This window comes from Tursiops truncatus, chromosome 15 (assembly GCF_011762595.2).
Source record: "Tursiops truncatus isolate mTurTru1 chromosome 15, mTurTru1.mat.Y, whole genome shotgun sequence".
NCBI classification, from domain to species: domain Eukaryota; kingdom Metazoa; phylum Chordata; class Mammalia; order Artiodactyla; family Delphinidae; genus Tursiops; species Tursiops truncatus.
In genome coordinates, this window is record NC_047048.1 from 67,715,701 (window position 1) to 67,735,177 (window position 19,477).

General features: G+C 40.2%; 1 protein-coding gene and 2 long non-coding RNA genes across 5 annotated transcripts in view; 2 read left to right on the forward strand and 1 right to left on the reverse strand.

Annotated features, from left to right (window-relative positions):
* The window catches only part of TOP1 (DNA topoisomerase I), an 86,253-nt gene that overhangs the window by 61,340 nt on the left and 5,436 nt on the right, over positions 1-19,477 (forward strand). For both annotated transcript variants that reach the window (XM_004310903.4, XM_033841063.2), the window contains 9 exons: positions 193-314; positions 1,241-1,363; positions 3,143-3,330; positions 3,591-3,735; positions 14,501-14,644; positions 15,586-15,771; positions 16,852-16,920; positions 17,463-17,577; positions 18,888-19,015. In XM_004310903.4, coding sequence (XP_004310951.1) covers positions 193-314; positions 1,241-1,363; positions 3,143-3,330; positions 3,591-3,735; positions 14,501-14,644; positions 15,586-15,771; positions 16,852-16,920; positions 17,463-17,577; positions 18,888-19,015 — 1,220 coding nt within the window. The remainder of the gene's footprint in view (positions 1-192; positions 315-1,240; positions 1,364-3,142; positions 3,331-3,590; positions 3,736-14,500; positions 14,645-15,585; positions 15,772-16,851; positions 16,921-17,462; positions 17,578-18,887; positions 19,016-19,477) is intronic.
* Positions 5,258-19,477, reverse strand: part of LOC117308312 (uncharacterized) — a 29,338-nt gene continuing 15,118 nt past the window's right edge. For both annotated transcript variants that reach the window (XR_012326338.1, XR_012326337.1), the window contains exon 4: positions 5,258-10,301. This is a non-coding gene — a long non-coding RNA (uncharacterized lncRNA). The remainder of the gene's footprint in view (positions 10,302-19,477) is intronic.
* Positions 10,284-11,151, forward strand: LOC141276541 (uncharacterized). Its single transcript, XR_012326339.1, has 2 exons — positions 10,284-10,410; positions 10,652-11,151. It is a non-coding gene; the product is annotated as an uncharacterized lncRNA (long non-coding RNA).

A 19,477-nucleotide genomic window follows, 5' to 3' on the forward strand; every position in this document is an offset into this window, starting at 1 on the left:
ATTCGTACAAGTAGATACAAATCAATATACTACTGTCTTTGTTGTTATTGTTGTTACCACGTGTCACCAGACCTTTGTATACATACCTTTGGAAGGTAAACCATTATTAAAGAAGACGTCTCCAGAGCCTCAGTGTTTATACTCAGAACATGAATACTACACCTCATTTTTTGGAACCACTTTTTTCTCTAGGTAAAGTCATGAAGCTGAGCCCCAAAGCAGAAGAAGTAGCTACGTTCTTTGCAAAAATGCTCGACCATGAATATACTACTAAGGAAATATTTAGGAAAAATTTCTTTAAAGACTGGAGAAAGGTATTGTAGCCTATATATTGATATCCTAGCACCTTACAAAAATACTGATCAACTACTAAGTAATAAATTGTAATTCTACAAAAAATTCCCTGATGTACAATTTGAGTTTTATGAATTTTATTTTATTAAAAAATTGGGAGAGGGGGTTCTGTTCATTTACTGTATTATATAGGTTTTCTGTCCAACAAGAATACCTATATTTCTTTCCTGTCAGCTGTCATAGGACTGTAGGGGGTAGTTTATCAGATTAGGCCAAACAGAAAACCTCAGCTCCAGCTGAGCAAAGCAAAGTTTGCCTCTGCAGGACTGCCCTCTGTCTGCTATTGCAAAGAGACATGCATTAATGTTGTGCTGTTCCCTCTTGATTCATGCTTGTTAGCTTTAGGTACTTTCTGCTCTTGAAACCACATATCTATCCTGTATCTGCCTACGTGATTTTAAACAATTTCCTTATTCTCAATGTGGATAATATGAACAGAGGCTGAGCTGAAGTTTACCTTCTGAATAGCTCTAGAAGTAAGATTTAATAAGTGAGTAGAGCAAGGATGTTTCTAGGAGAGAATGAATGTGGGAATATTTCTCCCATTACTAAAATGAACGATGTGTATTCATGTTTCCCCAGCTGTAGTACTCATATGCTTAGGGGGTTGTGGCAGTGTGCCAAGGAGTACGAGAAGCTACATAAGAGTGTTACCCTTTTCAGTGTTAAGTTATTTTGAATGTTCTTCTATTGAATACATATTTATAATAGAATGAAGTAAGAAACGTGTTCCTTTTTTTTCAAAACTCACAAGTTTAGATTGACTACATCGCCAGATACCCTTTGACTGAAAACATGATGCTTTGCTGTAACTGCAGAAAAACCAGAGGGCTTTTTAGTTTATTTACCTTCTTCTTCTTCTGTCTCCCCTTTTTCTTTTAACTAGGAAATGACCAATGAAGAGAAGAATGTTATCACCAACCTCACCAAATGTGATTTTACCCAGATGAGCCAGTATTTCAAAGCCCAGACAGAAGCTCGGAAGCAGATGAGCAAGGAAGAGAAACTGGTACTGCAGAATTTCTTAAACGTCTGGAGAATTTTAGAATAGTGATCAGTTTATCTAATTTTCTTCTTGTTTCTTACAAAACAGTTTTGACTTTAATGATTTCACATGGCTCTATACTAAAGATGTAGGATTCTCAGCCTAGTGAAGTCTAGAATTTCTTAAGGGTTTTATATAGACTGAAAATTGTGAATAAGCACTATGTTTAATGGCTCAATATGAGAACCCTGGTGTTCTGTTGATCTAAAAACCAGCCAGTAGCTCCAATAATACAGTATTTAAGGATGGGCAGATTTGACCCACAGTGGCTCCTGGATGTTAGGGATTTAAGACAGATAAAATCATATTGGCCATGTGTACACACACACACACACACACACACACACACACACACACACACACACACTCCTTTGACGTATTTTACTCTGGAATCTAGGCATGCTCATTCGTCTTCTAGCCATGGCCAACCTCATTCCTGAAGGATCTTTCTAGTATCCAGCTGGGATGTCACTTTCTTCTAGAATACTGGTAGGCAAGCTATAGATAGGCTGCTTGTTATTGTAGAAAAGTTTTATTGGAACATGCCACATCTGCTTGTTTACCTATTATCTGTGGTTGCTTTCATGCAACAGTGGCAGAGTTGAGTAATTACAGCAGAGACTGTATGGCCCTCAAGCCTAAAACATTTTCTATCTAGAATCAGAGGGCTAGGAGTTAAGGAGTTTAAGGAATTCTTTGCACTTCAAGGCCTTGTAGTTTCAGTATATTAAACTTGCATGTTTATATAATTTAGGCCATTGTCTTTATGTAACTCATTGTTTGAGGGTGCCTATTTGACCTGCAGTTTAAAAAATTAGGAGTTACTATAGGGATCATAAGAATGGTCCCTGCACCAGGCTTTTTAGTCTCAGCTTAGTCTTTTCTCCAGTATTCCCAATTAGTGAAATTTGGTTTATTTTTCACTTCAGGGGTGTTTTTCAAATTAAAAACCACTTTAGGGAGGGTTTGTTTTGGGTTTTTTTTTTAATATTTATGTATTTGTTTTATTTATTTATTTGGCTGAGCCGAGTCTTAGTTGTGGCACGCGGGATCTTTGTTGCCACGTGCAGGATCTTCATTGCGGCATGCAGGATCTTTTAGTTGCGGCATGCAGGATCTGGTTCCCTGACCAGGTATCGAACCTGGGCCCCCTGCATTGGGAGCACAAGTCTTAACCACTGGACTGCCAGGGACGTCCCTGGGGAGGTTTTTTAAGTAACACCATGTCAGAGCCTTGTCAAGGACACCTGTTGCCAGCAAGTTGTGGATTTTTATCTACATACAAGGCAGCAGGACTTACTTAAATTGAATTGCTGAGTATAATATGAAGGAAGAGTCAGCAGAGGGTAGGGAGGCTCCAAATCATTCCATCTTTGGAGCAAGGATCACAGTATAAAATATATGTACGCATGTACTAGGAAAGAATCCATAACAGGTTTCTTTGCACTTGAAAACCCACGTGAAATACTGTTCACATGGGAATTTTATTGTATTTAAGCTTGAAAAATCTCTTTGGTCTTCTGGGAATTCCCTGGCAGTCCAGTGGTTAGGACTCTGCACTTCCACTATAGGGGGCCTGTGCGGCCAAAAAAAAATCTCTTAGGTTTTCCTTTATCTGAATTTGTTTCTTAGTGATTTTTAGACTTTTCTCTACCTTGACCTGTCCTCCCACAAGAGCTAAGAATGTATGAGTTGAGCACAGTAATTTGAATCCCTTTTGAGTACTTCCTTACCATCTTCCAGAAAATCAAAGAGGAGAATGAAAAATTACTGAAAGAATATGGCTTCTGTATTATGGATAACCACAGAGAGAGGATTGCCAACTTCAAGATAGAACCTCCTGGGCTTTTCCGTGGCCGTGGCAACCACCCCAAGATGGGCATGCTGAAGAGACGGATCATGCCTGAGGATATAATCATCAACTGTAGCAAGTGAGCACAGTTCATCCTTTGGCCGGAAATGGAAGTGGAGGGCTTCCTTTGTTCTTGGTAGTTGGGAGTTTTTCCTACATTACAGAGGACTGTTTGGGAGCAGCATGGTATTTCTATGTATAGATCTCTAAGTGTTTATCACGTATTGACTGGTGAGGAGGAAACGTGGAAATATATGCTCAGCAGATTTGCCCACTTCAGGTTATGAAAGGTGAAATTGCTCATTACTTCTCACCTCACTGCTCTCGCTTTATTTCCAGAGATGCCAAGGTTCCTTCTCCTCCTCCAGGTCATAAGTGGAAAGAGGTCCGACATGATAACAAGGTTACTTGGCTAGTCTCCTGGACAGAGAACATCCAAGGTTCTATTAAATACATCATGCTGAATCCTAGCTCACGAATCAAGGTAAGGGGTAGCTGAGAGCTGCACCAGTTAGTGGGGCTGATCATCTCTGTCTTTTTGTTGAAATCTAATGTTTTCAGCCTCTAGAATCACTTTGACAAATTGAAAAACATCCCCATAAATAGAAGGTAATTTCATAATTAGCATTATCTGGTGATGTCCCTAAGATGTATCCATTTTTTACATCACATTGTATTCTTATTTATTAATTCACAAATATTAACTGAAATCCCAGTATGAGCCTGGCACAGTGTATGCATGGTGCTAGGAATTGTGTTGGTAAACAAGGTGGACACAGTCCTTGCCTTCACATTGTTTACTGTCCAGAGGTCAGAGTGCAATGAAGAACGTGGTAAATGTGTATTGGCTTCTACAGCTAGTTCTCTTCCTCACCTTCCTTGGCTCTGAAGAAGGGAATGTAATTACTCTGAATCCAGAAAGAGGTTGTAAAATCTAGAGTCTTACATACTCTGTCTTCCTAAGGTTTCATCTGGGTAGATTCCACCAGGACCAAGTGGGATAATGTATGTGAAAGCATATCATAAACTGTTGAGTACCCATGTGCTGCTGCTTATTGATGCTGCTACTGACAGGAGGAAACTGTCTTGGAAGGGCAGTCAGTTCTTGTTAGCCTGCTAGGCATACCCTGCTTGGGCAAGTCCCTCAGACATACTATGGAAATGTGAACGGCAACTTAAAAGAGAGATGGACTCCGCAGGAAAACAGTCAAGGAATTAGTTCTGTATAGACTGACTGTTTACATGCAGGGGACTGAGGCTAAAGACCCTCTTAATCTTGGTTTATAGTTTATTAAACACGTTAAGATTTGAAAGCCACAGCTCAAAAGGCTGTGTGTCTTTTCAAGACTAAACGCACATTTTCTAGCTTATAGTCCTGTGTCCTAATGAAAAATACCCATGTATATATTTTCTTCAGTGTAACTGGAAAACGTCACTGTTTTTAGTTTAGAGTAAGTATAAAATCAGAAAGAGAACCCCTGTGGCAAGTAAAAGTCAAGTCATTTAAAGAAACATGTTGTATTCCTCTTCTGAAATACCACCAAGCCATAGGGCTACCAAGGTGGATAAACAATGATTTTAGCCCTCAAGGAACTTACGGGCTGCTGGGCAAATCGGATAAGAAGTCGATTGTATTGGAAAGGTAAATGTTGAATGCTTCAGATAAATGGAGTAGTTATTCCCAGCAGTTAGAGAGATTAGAAACAACTTTATGAAGGAAATTTTGTTACAGTTAGGTCTTAAAAGAGAGGCATTTAAAACAGAGAAATGTGTCATTATGGACAGAGACGAGGAGTGTGAAAAGGAGTAACAAAGAATTGTCAAGTGATGGTTGCACAACATTGTGAATGTGCTAGCTGTCACTAATGGTCAATTTTATATTATGTGTGTTCTACCACATAAAAAAAATTTATCAAAATAAAAGATTTTAGATTACTGTTAAAGTATTTTCACATAAGTTGACATTTGATTCTGTTAGTAACCACACCAGACATGAACTAATGCCATCGTTTTACAGATAAATTTAATCTCTGAGAGGCCAAACTGTTGCCAGCCTTAAATGCCATGCTAAAGCGACTAGACCATGTTCTGCATTTGATGGAGAACCACTGGCTTGGAACAGAGGAGTGTCTTGAGCATAACCCGACTTGAGCAAGATTTACAGGCATTACACATAATCAAATCAATAAATACAAACTGTTGTACATGCTGCAAAGGATACAGGGTACCTATTTGAGAGTATGCCAGGGCACCTGATCTGGCTTCTGGGGTTTAGGAAACGCCTTTCTGAGAAAGTTATATTTAAGATGAGACTTACAGAATGAATAGGATTTATCCATGGAAAGGACAGGGGAATGGGCATTCCAAAGAAAATAGCCTTTTGAAATCCCTGAGGTAAGAAGGAGCTGCGTGTTCTTGAGGACTGAAAGGTGAACACCGTAATTGGAGTATAATGAGCAAGAAAGAGGCATGATGAGAGGAGACTGGAGAGAGGAATGCAGGCTAGATCTTCAGACTCTTCCTTAAAAAAAATTTTAAGTTTTTTTTTTTTTAATGTGGACCATTTTTAAAGTCCGTATAGAATTTTGTTACAGTATTGCTTCTGTTTTTTGTTTCTGTTTTTTAATTATTTATTTATTTTTGGCTGCGTTGGGTCTTCGTTGCTTCACACTGGCTTTTCTCTCGTTGCGGGGAGCGGGGGCTACTCTTCGTTGCGGTGTGCGGGCTTCTCATTGCGGTGGCTTCTCTTGTTGCGGAGCACAGGCCCTAGGTGCGTGGGCTTCAGTAGTTGTGGCACGCGGGCTCTAGAGCACCGGCTCAGTAGTTCTGGCACATGGGCTTAGCTGCTCTGTGGCATGTGGGATCTTCCGGGACCAGGGATTGAACCCCTGTCCCCTGCATTGGCAGGCAGATTCTTAACCACTGCGCCACCAGGGAAGCCCTTGCTTCTGGTTTTATATTTTGGTTTTTTGACCACGAGGCATGTGGGATCTTAACTCCCCGAGCAGGGATAGAACCCACAACCCCCTGCATTGAAAGGCAAAGTCTTAACCAGTGGATCGCCAGGGAAGTCCCTAAAATTTTGTCTATTATCCAAATCCAGTAGGAAGCCACTGGGTTTTAAAGAGGGGAATAATGCGATTTGTGTTTTAGTAACCTGTGATATAACTGATCATTCTGACTGCTGCTCTGTGGAGACTGGATTGGACACAGACAGGAAGTAGGGAGACCAGTAGGAGGTTGTTGCAGTACTCCAGGCAAGAAATGGCAATGACCTAGACAAGATGATGGCAGTGGGGGTCGAGAGAGGGGAACAGATGCCAAATACATGTGTGGTCTACAGGCAGGATTAGAGTCGATAGTAGGAGAGTCTCTGAGGGTTAAGAGACTCGTTAGACAAGCTGGTGGAGCTCCTCAAGGGCAGAGAGCCAGCCAATTTTTATTCAGACAATATCCAGATAACTGCTGTGCACTGTAAGGATTTGTGCAGGTTTCTGAGTGATGGTTATGGTAGTAAACCTAGAAAGCCACCTAGATGTAGGCCCTGCCTAGAACCTTATACCCAGGACAGAGTGGCTCACTCTAGCAACTGGGTTGGGATCCTGAGTCATGAAAAATAGTTAAAGCTTTGGCAAGTGGTACTGTTGAGGGGAAAATAAATGTGATTTCTTAAGCTTTCTGTCAGTCCTCCTCGGTTATGTCCCACTCAGCAGAACAGATCTTCAGAGGTCGAGGTTTTGACAGCATGTTAAATGGTTTTTTAACTGTACTGCCAGCAGGAGAAGCATTCTCTTTTTAGATAAAAAATAGAAAGATACAAGTAACAGGGATTTTATTTTCAATGAAATATTTCAAATATACAAGAATAGAAATAATGAACACTTACATACCTACCATCTGGCTGTGTCAAACCTTAACGCCATGTCCTATTTCAGTTGCTTCATTTCATAAAAAGTATTCTGAAAACCATAGCTTGAAGCCCACTAGGTACCATTCATCTCTTTCCCTAGAGAATACTATATTGAATTTAATGTTTTCATTCTTGTGTGTATTTTTGTATTTTTACAGTGTATTATGTGTGCATGAACAATATGTAGTATTGTTTTACAAGGTTTGATTTTAAATTAGATATGTTATTGAGATCGTTCTGCAACTTATTTCACCCAGCTTTGGTGTTGAGATTTTATTATCTTGATATACATTTCTAATTTATCCATTTTATTTGCTACATGGTATTCTATTATATAAAAAATTATCTGGGGCTTCCCTGGTGGCGCAGTGGTTGGGAGTCCGCCTGCTGATGCAGGGGACATGAGTTCTTGCCCCGGTCCCGAAAGATCCCACATGCCGCAGAGTGGCTGGGCCCATGAGCCATGGCCGCGGAGCCTGCGCGTCCAGAGCCTGCGCGTCCGGAGCCTGTGCTCCGCAAAGGGAGAGGCCACAACAGTGAGAGGCCCGCGTACCGCAAAAAAAAAAAATTATCTGTTCTCTTGTCAAGAGACACTTCGGGTTTACAGTCATTAGCTAATATAAATAGTGCTGGCATAAACACATTTTCCTTGTGTATACAGACGAAAATGTCCCTTAAAAATTCTTTATTAGATATTTCCAAATTGTTCTCTAAAGTACTTGAACGAGTTTACATCACCACCATCCTCCCAACATTGAGCACAAGTTTCTCTTTTTTCCATATGTTTCTAAGATTTTGCTTTTTATATTTGGATCTTTGATCCACTAGAATGTATTTTTGTGTATGGTGTGAGGTTGAGATCTAATGTATTTTTCCCAAATGCATAACCAGTTGTCCCAGAACAATTTAGTTGTGTTACCCCTCTGTCATATATCACATTTGTACACATATGTCATATTGTTTCTGGGCTCTCTGTCCTGTTTCATTTGTCTGTTTCTTCATCAGTAGCATACTGTCTCAACTACTGTAGCTTTATAAACTCTTACTATTGAGTCGGACAAGTTTCCTTCATCTCATTCTTCAAAATTGTCTTGGCTCTCTGCTGTTCCACATTAATTCTGAGATAAATTTGTCAAGTTCTAATGAAGACGATTGAGACTTTTCTTATAAGATTGCATTGAAATTATAGATTAATAGGGAGAAAATATTGAGATTATTTTACTGAATCTTCCAATCCATGAACATGTTATACCTCTCTATTAATTCATATCTTTGAATATACCCTTCAATATTGTTTTGTAATTTTCTCCATAGAGGTATTACACATTTTTTTAAACTTTTCTTAGAGACCTTATAGTTTTTTGTGCTATTGAATAAGTATTTTTCGTTGTTACATTTTTGTTTGTTGTTACTGGAGTGGTAATGCTGTTGATTTTTTTAATATTGATCTTCTATCTGGCAATGACATTGCTGAACTCTTAAAGTGTCTGTGTCTTTTTGGAGTTTCTATATAGTGACACTATTTTTGTATTTTTAAAAAAACAATCATCCATGAAACCTTAACTTCTCACTAGTCAGCTATTGTCACAGTCAAATACTTGATTAATTTCTGTACTCAGTACCTTCTCTCTGGGTTTACTTGTTGAAATACATCCTTTATCATTTATTTAGTGAGTTTCCATAGGTGGCAAATTTTTCTTTTATCTGAAAGTTTCTTTATCTTCGTTCTTATGATCTGTCTTTTCTCCAGTAAAGAATGCATCTTTATTATTGGCGATCTATGGTGTATCTAAATATACATATATTTTTAAAGATACTCAGACTAGACTTTCAATTTGAGGACAAAAGCATTTTTATTCTAGAAAACTCTCGGCCATTATTTCTTCCATAGCTTCTAGGCCATTCCTCTCATTTATTTGTCTCTTTAGGTCTGGTCTTCATTTTCAGGGGAGTTCTAGAGACTTACTTCTGTTCACTAATTCTCTTTTTGATTATATCCAATCTAAAGTTTATCCCACCTATAATTTGTTTCAATTATTATTTTTGTTTTCAGGATTTCTAATTATTTTTATTTCATATTTACCTGATTTCATTTCATTTCATTTAAGACGTGCTTATTTTATCATTCTTTTGTCCTTTTTAGTAGATGTTATATATATATTTTTTCTCTTGAAAGTCTTTGTTCTTTAAAATGTTACCTGAAGTGAATTCATGTACTAATTATTTTGTTGGCAGTTCTTCTAACCCATTTTCCTCATATATTTTGGAATTTGTTTGTAAACCCTTTTGAACGGGAAGTAGTTTTTCCCTTTTCCTCCTCTTTGCTCTCCACTTCTCTGCTCATACCTCCTGTCTTGGAGCGAGTCTTCTAACCCAGCTCAGCCCATGCTAACACAGCCCCTGGTTTCAGGTTGCCCCTTCTTGCATGGAGCACTTTCATTGCTACATGTTTGGAGTACAGTGATGATTAAAGCATGAATTCATTGACCTGATCTGACCCAAAAGTCTGTGAAGAGTAAGTTTTTGTCATAGAGGGTGAAGGGTGGTAACTGGTGGTTTTACTTCATGGAGGACTTTAGGTCCAGTTTATGGGAGGCTGCCACCATCATGGGGCTCTGCTGTACACCTTTCTGCTCAGCCTCCAGGGATTTCTCCTGAGATTCTTTGCTTGCTCTTGTATCTATATTTTGCTCATTCACTTCTTGCATGTAATACTGTTAACACCTTTCTGCTCCATCTCTGCTCCTTCAAAAAATTTAACTCAAGCATGATATGACTTACAGATTTTTGACAATTTAAAAAATTTGGTTAGTCAAGGGTAAAAAAGCACAGCTGAAATGTGTCCCTTTGATGTACCCTGTCCTTGCCCCCTTTCTAGAAACTTGGATTGGTCTGCTTGTGGTCATAGCCAGCATTACACTACTTCTGGTCTCCCAGGTCATTGAAAGAATCAGGACTTCTGAGAGCCACAGTAACACATGCTCCAGTTACTGAAAAGATTGTCCTGAGCTCATTCACATCTTTATATACTCATCTTGGTTTGTTCCGGTTTTCCACCCAGGATTCCCGTTATACAGACATCTTCTTGCAAGTGTTTCCATTCCCTTCCTTTTCCACTCTGTACCTGGTGCCCGTATAATCTGAAATAGCAGGGAAATGACGGTCAGCTTTCTGGAACCTGTGTTTTCAACAAAACTCTCTGATCCCAGAAAAACCATGGATCGAGAGGTTGCAAAAGGACTGCTTATAGTAAGTTCTCAACTGCTAAGTCCAACCCCTGCCAAGCATTATCTGGTCTTGTAACCTGGGGAAGTAGGCCTTAGTAAAAGTAAGACTCTCAAACCAGCCTTAGCTTTATGAACAAAATTTATCATTTTTCTTTTAAATGAAGTACAGCAACCTTCAGTATCACTGTTGCTATCACATTGCATTCAATCATACTAAGATATTCTCAGTGCCAAATACCCACTTCTATTTTTTCTCTCTTTAGGACCTAGGGGTTTCAAAGATGTATGTGTCTACAACCTTTTAAATGTAACCATCTGGGATTACAGGGCTGGATTGAAGGAAAATGTCTTTGTAAAACTTGCTAGTTTTGGGAAGCTCTGATTTTGGTGAGTTTTATTAGAAGGAGAAAATAAGACGTGCTTATTTTTTAAAAAATTACATTCTGAACCTGACTTCTTAGTATACAGTTATAAATTTTTAAGTGTAAGAGCTAGAACATTAAAGCTTCTAGATGATAATCATGGTAGAACATCTTCATTACCTTAGATTTCTTAGGACACAAAATAAACACTAACAATAAGCAGTTGATACAGTGGACTTTATTAAAAATAAAAATTTATGTTCAACACAGGACACTGCTAAGATAATAAATATACAAGTAACAGACTGGGAGAAAACATTTGCAACATGTATATCTGACAAAAGACTTGTATCTCAAATATACAAAGAATTCCTATCCCTCAATAATAAAAAGAAAAAACATCCCCATAAAAAAGAGCAAAAGACAGACAGATGCTTTAGAAGGTAGAGGATTGGCCAGTAAAAAAGCACATGAAAGAGTACTCAGCATCACCAGTTATCAGTGGAATGCAGATTTAAACCACAATAAGATACTAATTCCAGTTCTAGGTAATTTTGCTGCAAATAAAATGAAGACATATGTCCACAAAAAGACCTATACAACAATGTTCATAATGCTATATTTATGCTAGTCTAAAACTGGAAACATCCCAGGGGTCCATCAGCAGAATAAACACAGTGTAGTATAGTCAAACACATTAGAGATAGTCATGGAATATACCAGCAAGGTAAAAGGAGTGAACTGCTGATAAATACAACAACATGGATGAATCTTTAAAACACATTGAGCAGCCAGACATGAGAATCTAAACTTTATGATTCCACTTAAATAATATTCTAGATTAGTCAAAGCTAATCTATGATAATAGAAATCAGATTAAAAGATCAGTGGTTGCTTGGTTGGTGATCAACTGGGAAGGGTCATAAGGGAACTTTCTGGAATGACAGAAATATTCTCTAACTTGATGGGGTGTAGGTTACATGGGTTACGGATGGTCAAAACTGATCTAACTGTATACCTAAATCTGCATAACGTAAAATCTTTTTAGAAGATTTACTCAGAGTGAAAGGTTGAATAGGAAGTATTGGAAGGAAAAATACTACTTTTATCTGAAAAGAATTTGAATCTATAAAGAACTCTACAAATCAATAATAAGACAAACATATTTAAGAATGGGCATGTATGGAAAGCTGGTTGGATTTTATTTTTAAACATAGTATAAACACATAGGGCCAGTTTATTGTCTTTTGTTTAAATTATGTATGTGTGGGGTTCAGATTGCTGTTCGCTCTCTGGATTCTGTTTAGGGAAACTGAAGGGCACAGGGATATGCATACTTCTTAGAGGCCAGCCCTCTCCTTTTAGACCTAGACAAGGTGGCTCTTCCCACCACCCCCATCTCTGTGTCCTTATTTGAGAGAATCTTGGATCCTTGTGCCAGGAGCCTAGCCAACCTGTGAAGAAAATCTGGTCTTGTGGTTATCCCGTGAATGACTTACTTGTTAGGTTTTCTAAACTTTGTTTCACTGGTATGACTAAGGAATGAGCAAGTGTAACCCTACTGGACTTCGAAGACTCAGACTCAGGTTTTGGTAGGCCTGTGTGTATCAGAATGATGGGAGAGAGCTCACTTCTGAGCTGGAGACTGTACTGTTGAAGATGAGCCTTTCGTGTCCCGTCTTTTGTGTGTGTGTATATAAGAATGATTGTCAGGGAGATTTATTACTGACTTGAGATTTATTACTTACATGAGGAAAGTTTCTACTGCACCTTTTTCTTATTTGCCCTCGTTTTCTTCCTTTTTTAAGATGTGTAATTGCTTTTTTTTTTTGATTGCGTTGGGTCTTTGTTGCTGCCCACGGGCTTTTCTCTAGTTGCGGTGAGCAGGGGCTACTCTTCGTTGCGGTGCACGGGCTTCTCATTTCAGTGGCTTCTCTTCTTGTGGAGTGCGGGCTCTAGGGCATGCAGGCTTCAGTAGTTATGGCACACGGACTCAGCAGTTGTGGCACACGGACTTAGTTGCTCCGCAGCATGTGGGATCTTCCCAGACCAGAGATCAAACCCGTGTCCCCTGCATTGGCAGGCAGATTCTTAACTACTGTGCCATCAGGGAAGTCCTATTTGCCCTCTTAAATGTCAGAATGTACTTAGAAAAACCAGAGAGAAGTTTTCAGCTTCCCATTGACAGTATATAGAACTTGGATATTTCTCCTGTATCACTCAACTACTAAACCACCCACCCACAACAACAGGTAGTTACTGAGCCTCTTGTTTTGTAGCCAAACAAGCATATACAACTAGTCCACACACAGTTGTGGGAGAGTGCTGATGACTCATTAGCGTAGCTTTCATTTCTGAATGTTAGGAGCTAGAAGCAGAAGACGTTTCTTTCTTTCTTCTTCCCTTCCCTTTCTCCCTTTCTTTCTCTCCCTCTCTCTCTCTTCCTTGAGTCTTCTTTGCTGTGCATGGGCTTTCTCTAGTTGCGGCGAGTAGGGGCTACTCTTCGTTGTGGTGCACGGGCTTCTCATCGTGGTGGCTTCTCTTGTTGCGGAGCACGGGCTGTAGGCTTGCAGGCTCAGTAGTTGTGGCTCGTGGGCTCTAGAGTACTGGCTCAGTAGTTGTGGCGCACCAGCTTAGTTGCTCCGCGGCACGTGGGATCTTCCCGGACCAGGGCTCAAACCCGTGTCCCCTGCATTGACAGGCGCGTTCTTAACCACTGTGCCACCAGGGAAGCCCCAGAAGACATTTCTTGCTCCATGTGCCCCACACACCTGCGTGCTCAGAAGGCCAGGTACCTTGACTGCAGTTCTTATGCCTCAAAGACCACATGTCTATGTCATAGGTAGAAATCACTGCAACTCTCTTCGGTTGTTGGCTGGGGGAACTAAGAGCCGAGATTCTTGAGTTCTCAAATTCTTTCCCTGTGTTCATGTCATATAGTCTGTTTCAGGCCTTGTAATATTCCCTGGCCCTTTTGGATTTCTTGGATTTTCTTTATTTTCCTTCCTTTCCTTTCTCACTTGACATTATTATCAGTCCTTGCTTGTGAACCTTTTTTCATTCAACAAGGTAACAGAAATCTTTTTCCATCACTGTTGATTAGATTGTCTTTTCACACCCTTTTTAAAACCTTTCATTGGCTTTAGAATCAATTTTTAAACCTGCCACTAAAAGCTCTGTTAAAAAAATGTCTTCCCAATAACACTGTTTCCCTCAGTCTCATTAAGAATACTTTTAAATGCAGAAGTTAGAAAATGGTGAATAATTATAGCTGTTCCTGGAAGTCACTGTGTTCCTTAGTAATTACATGTTGTTATCTTTGGTTCTGCTTCCTTGACAGTTCCATCAAATTGTGAATGATTGTCTTGAATTTAATGAAATTCAGTCCTAGCAGAAAACTGTTGTTGGGTCACAGATTCAGCAGCAAAGCTGTGATGCTGATGTGGGAATAGGGATGTTTATACCCTTTGTGTTGACAGAAGTTAATTTTGGGGACATGTCATGTGGGCTTTTCTTAAGAACATAAACATTTCACAAAATGAAAGCCAGAGGCTTTCTTAGCAATCAGACAAGAGCCAGTTCTGCTTGTCAGGGAAATGGGACAGCGTGAGTTCTCATCAGGTATATGCCTTGCTTAACTGAAGCTCAAGTTCCTTCTCTTTGGTTCAGAGCTCTGAACTTGGATATTCAGTGTCTGTCTTTACTCCACCGTCCCTAAGCAATCCACCTTTGGCGCTGGGTCTTTTGCAGGGTGAGAAAGACTGGCAGAAATATGAGACTGCTCGGCGGCTGAAGAAGTGTGTGGACAAGATTCGGAACCAGTACCGGGAAGACTGGAAGTCCAAAGAGATGAAAGTCCGGCAGAGAGCTGTAGCTCTGTACTTCATCGACAAGGTGAGAGCCTCTTCCCGTCACGTCGTCTACCATGTTCATCTTAACGAAGATGTGGGAAGCATTTACTCCTCCAGGCCCTGTGCTATAAGTACTGCTGGAGAGGCAGTGATAGCCCAGACATCTGTGGTCCTGCTCACCTGATCTCTGGTCCAGTAAGGAAGGTAGAAGTGGAGAGAGAGGTGTTCAGTGTCTGATGCTGTCTAGATACAGTCTGCCTAATAGGAGGATCTTCATGAATCTGAATGTGCCAGAAACACTGACACTTTCAAACTCTTTCTGACAATGCACCACCCCCCCAAATTTTATTTTATATCACAACCCAACACATAAATGTGTTTGTGTGTAACTGAAACAAATGTTGCACAAAATAATGCTTAGCCTTTCTATGAGCAGTGAACTCTGATGTCTTTTACTCTTTCTTGTTTTTAAACAGGATGGTTATAATCCTTAAAATTGGTTAAATAATCTGCCAATGTATCACAACTACAGTTTAGAAGTCAGTGCTTTGAAGATCAGTTTCTCAGCACTCTTTTGGAAGAAAAAGATTTCTTATTTTCCCCGGTTTTGCACTGAGTATATTTATTTTAACACAAGTTCTTATTGTCTTAAAAATTAAGCAAAATTACGAGACTAGCTTTTTGAGTCTGATTGCTGAGAGTTTAAAATATGTTCTTTCCTCTATCCCCATTTGAAAGGACAAGAGTAAACAGAAGCTTAGATTTCTGGGAAAGTTTAATATCCCTTGACGATCCACACTTCATTTTATAAGGGAAGAAGCAACAATGCAGATCCGGAATTCCCAGGCCTTGCAAACTGATGCTCTGTCCCTGAAGAGAATTGGGAGGCTTCTGGTTTTGGTTTCCTACAGAGCCTGTGATGTTGACGTTTCTTCATTCATGCTTACCTTTTTTTTTTTTTTCCATTCTCTCATCCCTGGGCAGCTTGCTCTACGAGCAGGCAATGAGAAGGAGGAAGGAGAAACAGCGGACACTGTGGGTTGCTGCTCACTTCGTGTGGAGCACATCAATCTGCACCCAGAGTTGGATGGTCAGGAATACGTGGTAGAGTTTGACTTCCTGGGAAAGGACTCAATCAGATACTATAACAAAGTCCCCGTTGAGAAACGAGTAAGTTAATGTGGCCTGAGCTCCCTGGCCTGTTTTTTCATTCATTCATTCAACAAGCATTTGTTGAGTGCTTTTTCTGTGCTCTGTGCTTTGCTGAACACTAGAAGAAATGGCTTGAAAGAGAGTGGAGAGGTATTGTTTGGTGTCCTGTGTACCTCCTTTTAGTCCCTGCCCCTCACCCCATGCTACTTTACTGGAATGAGGGGCCATCTCCTGTGGCAGCATTCAACAGAGAATGCTATAGAGAGTTGGCCCTCACAATGAACTGCACATTAGGTTTATCCCATCACACTGTTTTAATGATCTAACCACACTTCAGTATTCCCTGGTCATGTTGCAAATTTGTCATTTTCGTAGCATTGCTCAACTTTCCCCCAACTCCTCATTCAGCAAAAAGGTAGCCCTTGAGTCCCCAGATCTCTGAGCCCATAGCTGAAGAGGGTGCTGCAGCACCACGGTCCGCCAGAAGTACTGGGCTTGAACTGGAGACCTTACAGAGTGCAGTACCCCAGTAGTCCAGCCCTTCAGCGGTCTGATGTTTCATCAGTAATTAGGTTTTGCTGGCTGTGGAAATGTTTCAGATTAAACAAAGCTAAAGAGATCTGACAGTTAAATGTAATATTTGAGTTTAGGTTGGATTCCATACTGGGGAGGTAAAGAACATCATTGGGTCAGCTGACAAAATTGGAATATGGACAATAGATTGGATAAAAATGTGTCAGTACAAATTTATAAAGCTGAGAAGTACCGTGTGTATATAAGGGAATATCTCTATTCTTAGGAAACACACTGAAGTATTCAAGGGTAAAGGGCCATAATTATGTAAGTACCCAGAAATGGTCCCAAACGAATAATTGTGTATATACACACATAAATGTGGAAAGGAAATGAGTGTACGTGTGCACTGCACAAATAGGAAATGAGGTAAAATATTAATGGTAGGTGGATCTGGGTTAAGGATATGGGTGTTTCTTTGTGCTCTGTGGGGTTGTTTGTTTGTTTGCAAGTTTTAAGTTGCAGTTATTTCCAAAGTAGAGGTTTCAAAAATAATAATAATTAGGCTCTGCTTATTTCTTTTAGGTTTTTAAGAACTTACAACTATTTATGGAGAACAAACAGCCTGAGGATGATCTTTTTGATAGACTCAATGTGAGTGGGTAAACTGCACTGGGTTGAAGAGGGGTCCAGCCAGAGCCTCCCAAGGTCCTAAAGGAGAGGTCTGCCTGGGAGTGACTGGGGCTCTCCCCTCGGCCTGTCCTGGGGCACCTTGTATACTCTCCCTTCCTCAGGCACACAGCAAATCCATGGCCGAAGCCCTGGGATGGGGTGGACGAACCCTGCCTGTTACCCTCTGGCTCCTGCGGAGCCTTCCCTTGGCTGGATGCTTAGCCACCTGTGCTAGAGACCCAAGACCTGTCCCTGAAGTCTTATTGGGGAAGATCTTAATAGGGAAGGATACAGTTGCTTTATTGGCCTGCTTAAGATTGAAGTGTGCTTCTTTGGGAGGTACATGCAACTCTGTATTCTGGAATTCTTCTCCCATTTCCTAACTTCCCACTGGCAGGACAGTAAACTTGGCAAGGTGTAACTGCACTGGCATAAATTTCCTGGAGCTTGCCAGAAGGGCCAGGGTGGTATGTATGGCTTTTACCTAAATCCCAACATCCTCTTCATTGCTTTGTCTCCTCCAGACTGGTATTCTAAATAAACATCTTCAGGATCTCATGGAGGGCTTGACAGCGAAGGTGTTCCGTACATACAACGCCTCCATCACGCTACAGCAGCAGCTAAAGGAACTCACAGCTCGTAAGTACTGCCTGACCAGATAGGGCCCATGGCCTTAGTGATGATGACCACTATCCTTACTCAGCTAAGTCCTAGATCTGTTCTACTTATCCTCCTTGACATTGTGACTGGAAACTTTTTCCCTCCATACCTCTAATAGAGGGCTAAGGCTTAGATGTATAAACAGATCAGTGCTGTTTCCCCTATTCCTACTCTAGCTTCTAGAATAGTTTTATGAAATGCTGACAGGGGCTTTCTGTCTGCTCTGATAATGCCTGCATTTTGTGTTTTATATCTATGTTATTTAAAAGCTCATAGAATGAAGATAAAGTGCTATGATGTTCTGTTAAATTGGAGAGAGTAAGGCTGTCATGGTTACTAAAACAGCATAGGAGCAAATCCTTTCCCTGAGGTTTCTTTTTTTCCCTCTTAAGAGTTGGTAGTATTCGGGACTTCGCTGGTGGTCCAGTGGTTAAGAATCCACCTTCCAATGCAGGGGATGTGGGTTCGATCCCTGGTCGGGGAACTAAGATCCCACATACTGCAGGGCAACTAAGCTCACGTGCTCTAGAGCCCACGCGCCACAACTAGAGAGCCCGCATGCCGCAACTACTAAGCCCACGTGCTGCAACTACTAAGCCCACGTGCTGCCACAAAAGATCCTGCATGTCACAATGAAGATCCTGCATGCCGCAACTAAGACCCGACACAGCCAAATAAATAGATAACTAAATAAGTATAAAAGAAAAAAAAGAGTAGGTAGTGTCCTCCTAAAAACTAGCTGCAGAAAGTATCACCAAGATCCACAAGCTTTTTTTCCTCTGGAGCCTAGTCACTGCTGAATTTCCACTGTCCTCTAGAAATATGTCAAATGGTATTAGAAAATGGTATTCAAAAAGCCAAAGATGGGTATGTTGAGGGTCAGTATTTTAGGGTGGGGCAAAGAATGCTATATGACACAAGTAAAAACATTTCTTAGATGACACTTTGTATTTTTCTTTCTGAAAGATATAGTGCCTTGTGGTTTTAAAATGTAAAATTTCTGGTCCCTTCATTTTACCCTCCTCTACAGGCTCTTTCTGTCCCAATTCCCATATTTTCTTCAGGCTATTTTGGGTGGTTAGATGGGGGAGGTGGGCACTGAGGCAAGCAGATGATTCTCTTGACTCTCAGATTTTGACCTTGTGCCTTGTGGGAACCTGAATTGATCATCTGAGTGAGATGAGGACCAGTAAAACCTTTACGTGAGGATAAAGCGCCGGGGAAGGGACATTGTGTGTTCTCTCTTCTTATACAGATGGACTCTTATTACCATGTTTCTTTCTTTACAGCTGATGAGAACATCCCAGCAAAGATACTATCTTATAACCGTGCCAACCGAGCCGTTGCAATTCTTTGTAACCATCAGAGGGCACCACCAAAAACTTTTGAGAAGTCCATGATGAACTTGCAATCTAAGGTATTTTGGATGTGGATGGTGGGGTAGCAAAATGAAGAGAAGCATGTCTGCTATGGGCATTTATACTCCACCCTTCTGGGTTGGGATATCAGAAAGGTTCATGCTAAATAAACGGAAATTTGGTAGTAACTATTGCTGATCAAGATACTGAATATCAGGTACTCATTGTTCAGCAAGTCTTTATTCTGTGTTGAGAAGGTAAATTTGATGTACCCTCTTTGAAATACTGCTAATTATTGTCCTTATACATGAGGATAATGGATATAAAGATAGTCTTCACAATTCCTTTCCACAGCCCAGAAATACAACTATTTCCAAATTATATTGTTTTAAATTGAAGATGATGAAACAATATTTAATTTCCCCCTAATCCTAGCACAACTATTTTTATTTCTGCACATTCCACATGAATCATATTTTTATATAGCTCATCATCAAACATCTGTTGAATACAGGCTGTGT